Source organism: Muntiacus reevesi, chromosome 2 (assembly GCF_963930625.1).
Source record: "Muntiacus reevesi chromosome 2, mMunRee1.1, whole genome shotgun sequence".
In the NCBI taxonomy this organism is placed as follows: Eukaryota; Metazoa; Chordata; class Mammalia; order Artiodactyla; family Cervidae; genus Muntiacus; species Muntiacus reevesi.
Genome location: NC_089250.1, coordinates 63,077,767 through 63,084,692, shown reverse-complemented (window position 1 = coordinate 63,084,692; position 6,926 = coordinate 63,077,767). Strand labels below are relative to the sequence as shown.

The 6,926-nt window shown below is 44.9% G+C and overlaps 1 protein-coding gene across 1 annotated transcript; it reads left to right on the top strand.

The window, feature by feature from the left end:
* Positions 1 to 256: 256 nt before the first annotated feature.
* On the top strand, positions 257 to 2,317 carry C2H20orf173 (chromosome 2 C20orf173 homolog). Its single transcript, XM_065919182.1, is given in 6 exon segments — positions 257 to 280; positions 1,005 to 1,055; positions 1,057 to 1,288; positions 1,291 to 1,631; positions 1,863 to 2,041; positions 2,122 to 2,317. Coding segments are annotated over 6 exon segments (1,023 nt in total).
* The last annotated feature ends 4,609 nt before the right edge of the window (positions 2,318 to 6,926 follow it).

Genomic DNA, 6,926 nt, shown 5'->3' with positions numbered 1-6,926 from the left:
ACTGTTTTCCTGTTCTCATCCCATGGAAGAAAACATTTTGATTTTTAAAAAAAATAAAATGATTTCTGACCCCACCCCCTCTATTAAAAACCTTAAAAACAACTCCGTTTTTCATTTAGTTGTTTAACATCTTCCACAGGCCAGGGCTGAATTAAGGGAGTGGCACTGGAAGTGAGGAAAGTGGTTTGGAGACAGAAACAAAAGGATTAAAAGTGGATTTGGAAATCATGGGAGAGGGAGGAGTCAAGGATAACATATGGGTTCCTGGCTTCAGCAAGAGGTGAGGAGAGGAACACGGGCTGAGATACAGAAGTCTTGGGAATGGTTTGGTTTAAAAGGAGCAACATGAGTTGGGTCTCAGGCTTGTCCGGGGTGACGGGTCTCTGAGACAACTAAGTCAAGGTACGACAGACTGCCGGGTTTGGGGGTCGAGAGAACAGAAGCGAAGTCTGAGTCGAAGTTGTGCAATTGGAGAGGGGCCGTCACCCATAAATAGTACTTAAGGTTCCCTGTCTACTCTGTTCCTGTATCCCATAAATATTTCTTAAATGATTAAGTCTTAGGGATTCAGAGGTAAAAAAGGTAATCACGAGACTTCCCTGACGGTCCAGTGGTTGAGGATCCACCTGCCAGTGCAGGGGAGGTGGATTTGATCCCTGGCTGGGAAACTAAGATCTCACACGCCATGGGGGCAATATGCCCGCCTGCTGCTACTGAACCTGTGTGCTCTGGAGCCCACGTGCCACAACTAGAGAGAAGCCCACACACCATAATAAAGGATTCTGTGTGACAAGCTAAGACCCGAGGCAGCCGAAAACAATATATATATATATATATATATATATATATATATATATATATATATATATATATATAAATGTAAAGGTCAGTCCCTGTCTATGTGGATCTTGCACTCAAGGCAGGCAGCTTGAGTGTGACAGACAGGATAGGGTGGTGGCTTTGAGCCTAAAGGAGGGAGGTCACAATGTGGACTTTGTGATGAGATCTGTAATATAACCCTTGGCAGGGAGGACCCCACTGAGAGCTCAACCTCCCTTCTGTGGGAAGGATAGGGGACACACCATATGTTACCTCTCTGCCCTCACGTCTTCCATCCCAGGCCCAGTTGGAGGGCCCTTTGGAGGTAAGCGAATGGACAGAGAAGTGGGAGATGAGGGCTTGGGAGAAGGTGTGGTGTGGAGGTCTGGGGAGACACAGAGGCCCACAGGAGTTGGGGGGCTGTCTATGACCTCAGTTTCTCGTCGCTCCCAGTCCCAGGTAGAGGAACCAGCCTGCCACTGGAGCCATCACCTGGGCCAGACATGAGGCGCTGGTGGCAGATTTTTGTCCTGTGCATCTTCTGGATGCTCCTCTTGTGGCTGATGGCCCCCTGCCTGGATCTGAAGATTGACTCAACATCCCAAGAAAAATGGATGGACATGGCACCACGGCGTTGCAGCTGCCCTTGGTTCAAGTTCAGGCAATGTGGCAGCCCGTCCGGGAGTCTCAACCACTCTGTCTGCCACCACACAGCTGGAGAGCGCTGGTTTGATGCAGGCTATGAGAAGATGAGGGGGTCCCTGATGGGAGCAGCAGAGTCCACGCGCCCCGGTGCTGTGCCCTGGTGGTCGGTCAGTGGTCAACACTGGGGCGTCCCATCCCGTCCTCCCACGGGCCCAGGTCACCTCCCACTTTCTGTCCCAAACCCCTGCCCTCGGCCCTGACTTAGAGTGCCTCCCATCTTCACAGCTTCAGCTCCCGATCTCCCGATGGAGGTCCCACCCACTCAGGTCTGCTTCCCTTCCTCCGGGAGCCAATACCTGGGTCTCAGCCCCCCATCTCCTCCCTCCTGCTGTTTTCAGGACCTGAACGCAGCAAGTGAGCTGAGAAGAGTGTGGAAGAAGCTGCTCAAGGTGATTCCCCGACCCTCAATGAGCCATTTTGATCTCTTCTGTGGGACTTGTGCCCTGATGGGGAATTCGAAGATCCTGCGGGCTGCCAGTCTCAGCAACAACGTCAACCAACCCAACATGGTCTCCAGGTGGGCCTCGAGGAGAGGGCAGGGGACTGGATGGCCAGACTTGCCCCCAGAGTTCTTTCAGTTTCTACTCTCTTTCTCAGGATGAACCAGGTCCCTGTTCAGGGCATTGAGCTGCTGGGGAACCAAACCACGAAATGCCCCGTCTCCCACAGGAATGCCAGGGGCCAGGGTTCTTGGAGGCAGGTGCTGCTGCTGCTCCTGCAGCTCTTTGATCTCGCATGGACTTCAGATGCTCTGAGTGAGGAGATGGTGGTCTGGGAACCCAGACATTCTTAGTATGGCAGGTAAGGGGAGGGTACTGCAGCGGATGACAGAGGGACCTCCAAGGAGACTCTCTACTGACTTACTGGGCACACTTGCCAGACCTTCCCAGGTCTCAGGGGCTGCTGAAACCCCTCCACTTCCTAATTCTTCCTTAGATTTCTGAAAGTGGTCCAGTTCCCTAGTAGAATGGCAGATAGAAAAGACCAGGTAAGGGTTCGACAGGTGGGAAGATGTGGTTGTGGGCTGCTGTGGGCTGGGACCCAGGTTGTCCACCTCCTCTTCCTCTCCAAGTCCTGGTGATCAGCCCAACCTTCCTCAAGTACAACTGGGGCAACAGGCTGAATTAGAGGGTCACTCTCCATCTTGGGGCTCATGGCTCTGTTCTGTGCCTTGCATACCTGTGACTCAGTTAAAGAGTCTTGTCCTTTCTTCACTTAAAACTTTTCCTTGCTGGTGGTCCAGTGCTTAAGACTCCACACTTTCAATGCAGGGGATGCAGGTTTGATCCCTAATTGGGGAACTAAGATCCTACATGCTTTGTGGTGTGGCCAAAAAATTAAAAAAACAAAACAAAACTTTTCCCAGCTATGCCTTCAGCACAGAATCTAAAAGTTTCTGCCTAGCTTCCAAGACCCTGTGTGGTCTGACCCCATCACCTTTTCACACGCTGCTCCCTCTGCCTAGAATGCCCTCCTCTTGTCTCCCCAAAGAACCTTCTCTTCCCCCAGTACAAAGAGAACCATATGATGCTCTTTTCTGGGGTCTGGGGTCTGGCGTCACACTTGATGTTGAATGAAGGGTGGTGGGATGAAGACAGGATTCAGCCTGCTGACGCATACATCCCTCTCTCATCCACTAGGATTCCCGCTTTGGATCTGGATCAGAAAAGCAAAGGAGGTGGTCTCCTTACTGGGAGGATGTTAATCAGACCAACAGAGATTTTGTCCATGCTCAGTAAGAAGCAGAAATGGAGGTCAGCTAGAGTGGACAAGCTCGCCGTTCACACAAGTCCACACAAGTCCTTGTCCTTTGGGCCTGAATGCAGGGGAGTCTTGGAGTTGCAGCAGGACTCTGGGGACGTTCAGGGATAAAGGTCAAGAGGAAATTGTATACTGATCAGTCTGGTACTGAATAAAATCCTGGCCTGATTCTCCTACCTTCGAGGACAGTGTTGGGGAGGAAGGGCCCGACTTGACTTTCATAGCTCAGGGACAATATTTGCATTAATTTCTATGCCTGGTCCCCTGGATCATGCAGGTGATGTAAATTTAGAGCCAGCTCCATGTCAAGTGCAGGCCCAGACTGAGTCTCTAGAGAAGTTCATTTCCCATTGGACAAAAGAGATAAGCTTGCTTATATCACCCTATGTTGGTGGGCGAATTTTTTGGGGGCCCAGCTTTTCACCAAAGATTCAGCTCTTTGAGGTTCCCAGTGTTTTGTGGGGGCCTCCGTTCTGATTCTCTGCCTCCCCTAGGATCAAGGTCCTCTGCTTCATGGGCATTAAACGTCTAAGTTTCTGGGTAACCCCTAAAGCATCTTAAGCACTCCCCATACTGTTTTTTCAGTTCTCTTTTCATTTCTGGCATCTAGGGACTTCCTGCTTTCTTTTAACCTCTGGTCTGCATTTAAAATACTTTTTATTAAACAATGTAGATGTATATGCTTGCAAAATTACCAATTAACTCAGGAAAGATTAACAAGACATTTGAGCGGTATTTGCCTCTGGGGAAGAGACTGGGTAGGAGGGGAGCAAGAAAGGGACAGAATCCTTCTTTTTACTTACTTTTTATACCTTTTGGACTATGTACCACAGACCCATATTATATATTCAATAATAAATATAATTTTAAAAAGTTAAAACTATGTTTTGACCAGCAGACTGGATTTTTATTGTAGGAAAGTTTTTAGGTTATCTTTTTCTTCATTAATTTGCTAGATCTGGAGTCAAAACTAAGTCTTTGTAGCTCTTCTGCAGTTCCATGAACTTGGTTAGTATGTGATAAGGTCAGTGAGTTCTATGGGCAGTGGCTCAGTGCCTCATTCCTATGGAAGATAACCTGGCAGTTCATCCGAAAGTTAAACATAGAATTACCATGTGAGCCAGCAATTCCACTCTTAGGTAGGTTCCCAAAAGAAATGAAAACATGTCCACACAGAAACTCGAACCCAAATGTCTATAGCAGCATTATTCATGATAGCCAAAATGTGGAAACATGCATGCATATTAAGTCGCTTCAGTTGTGTCCAGCTCTTTGTGACCCAATGGACTATAGCCTGCCAGGCTCCTCTGCCCATGGGATTCTCCAGGCAAGAATACTGAAGTGGGTTGCTATGCCATCCTCCAGGGGATCTTCCCAACCCAGGGATCAAACCCACGTCTCTTACATCTCCTGCACTGGCAAGCAGGTTCTCTACCACTAGCGCCACCTGAGAAGCCCAGGTTACAGTCCATGGGGTCGCAAAAGAGTCAGACATGACTTAGCGACTAAGTAAGAACAACCGGTAGCTTACAACAACAGAAATTTATTCTCTTACAGTTCTGGAGGCTAGAAGTCCAAACTTCAGGTTGATTTCCTTTGGGAGATCTGAAGGAGAATCTGTCCCATGCCCCTCTCCTAGCTTCTGGTGGTTGCTAGCAATTCTTACCATTTTGGTCTTGTAGACAGATACAGCAATCTACTCTCTGCCTCCATCTTCACATGGCACTCTCCCCCTGTGTCTTCTCTTCCTACATTTTCCTTTTTTTTTTAAAATAAGGACACCAGTCATTGGATTAGGGCCCTTCCTAGTCCAGTATGAACTTACTTTAACCTGCAAAGACCCTATTTCCAAACAAGCTCACATTCACTGGTACCAGAGGTCCAGACTTGAAGCTAGTTTTTTGGAAGCGGACACAATGCTACTCACAATAGGCAGAATAATGACTTTTCTAGACATACAAAAATTTAGAAATTTCATTTCTTACATAGCTTTTTTTCCTAGGGAATTTTAATGAATGATAAGAGGAAAGTAGTCCTAGTTTACTACTAGATTATATAGGAAACAATGTTTACCTAGTTGCAATATTATAAACACTGATAACAGACATTTGACTTTCAGAATCAGCCTATAATCCTCTGCCATTCAGTATGGTGGAAAAGCAAGTGAAATGTATCTAGTGTAAGTGAGAAATTGAAAATTTAATTTAATTAATTATTTTTGGGGGCTGTGGCACACAGCATGTGATATCTTAGTTCCCTGACCAGGGATCGAACCCATGCCGCCTGCAGTGGAAGCATGAGGCCTTAACTGTTGGACCACCAGGGAATTTCTAACTTAATTAGAGACTTTCCCTGACCTTCCAGTGATTAAGAATCCATGCTTCCACCACAGGAGCTGTGAGTTTGATTCCCTGGTTGGGGAACGAAGATCCCAAATGTGGCATGAAAAACATACAACAAAAAATTAATTTTAAACAATCTAAACTTTAAGATGAATGCAATTCAGTTTTTGGAACACTTCTAAGTATGTATACTTGTTATAACTGGAGTATATAGATCTACTTTTCAGGTTGTAAAATTTTTTTTAAAATTTTTTAAACTCTATAGATCATGTATTTTTGATGAAAACTGAGTGTTCAAATTTAGATATACTGTGAGTACTGTGAGTGTAAAATACAATTCTTATTTAGAAGACTTAGTATCAATAAAGAATGCAAAATTTTAATATTTTGTATTGAGAACATGTTGAAATGATAATATATAGGCATACTGTGTTAAATATATTATTCAAATTTATTTCCTCCACTTTATTTTTTATTAAACTACAGCCACTAGAAAATTATACACGTGGCTCGGCATATTTCTTTTGGATGGCATTGCTATAAACAAAGCATGTGAAAAGTAATGATACAACAGATTGCTTACACAACAGAATCTGAACGTTATCCTTGATGATGTAAACTTTCACATGCCAATGTTGGGAAGTACAAAAAGGAAAAAATTGGCAAATAGAAGTATACAGACACGGGGCTTCCCTGGTAGTCCAGTGGCTAAGACTTTACGCTCCCAATGCAGGAAGCCTGGGTTCAATCCTTGGTCAGGGAACTGGAACCCACATACTGCAACTAAGACCTGGTACAGGCCAATAAATAAATAAGTACTTAAAAAAGAGAAGTGTACAGACACAATATTCTCATCTCAGAGAATAAGACTTTAAGAAATCTTGTCTTAAAAAAAAAAAAAGAAAAGAAACCTTGTCTTGAAGTGACAGAATGAGAAATAGAGATGAGAGTCCAATGTGCAAAGTCACAAAGTGAGCAAGTGTTTATTATTAAACATAATGATATGATTATATACAGCAGGTAGTCTGTATGTAATATCATGATGTGGTGGTGTAAGCATATTATTTAGAAATATGGAAGCAAATGCTTGAAGAATAATTAGGAGTCCTCTGAGGAGAGGCCGCAGGGTAAGGAGTCAGGGAGGCTGGGAAGCTGCTGTTCCACATTAAAAGTCTTTCTGAATTCTGCGATTTTGGGGGGAAAAGTTTTCAAACATTTATCTTGGTAACAATCTTAAAGGAAAAAAAAAAAAGAAATTCAATTCCTGAGAGATTTCAAGGGTTGACTACACCAAATATT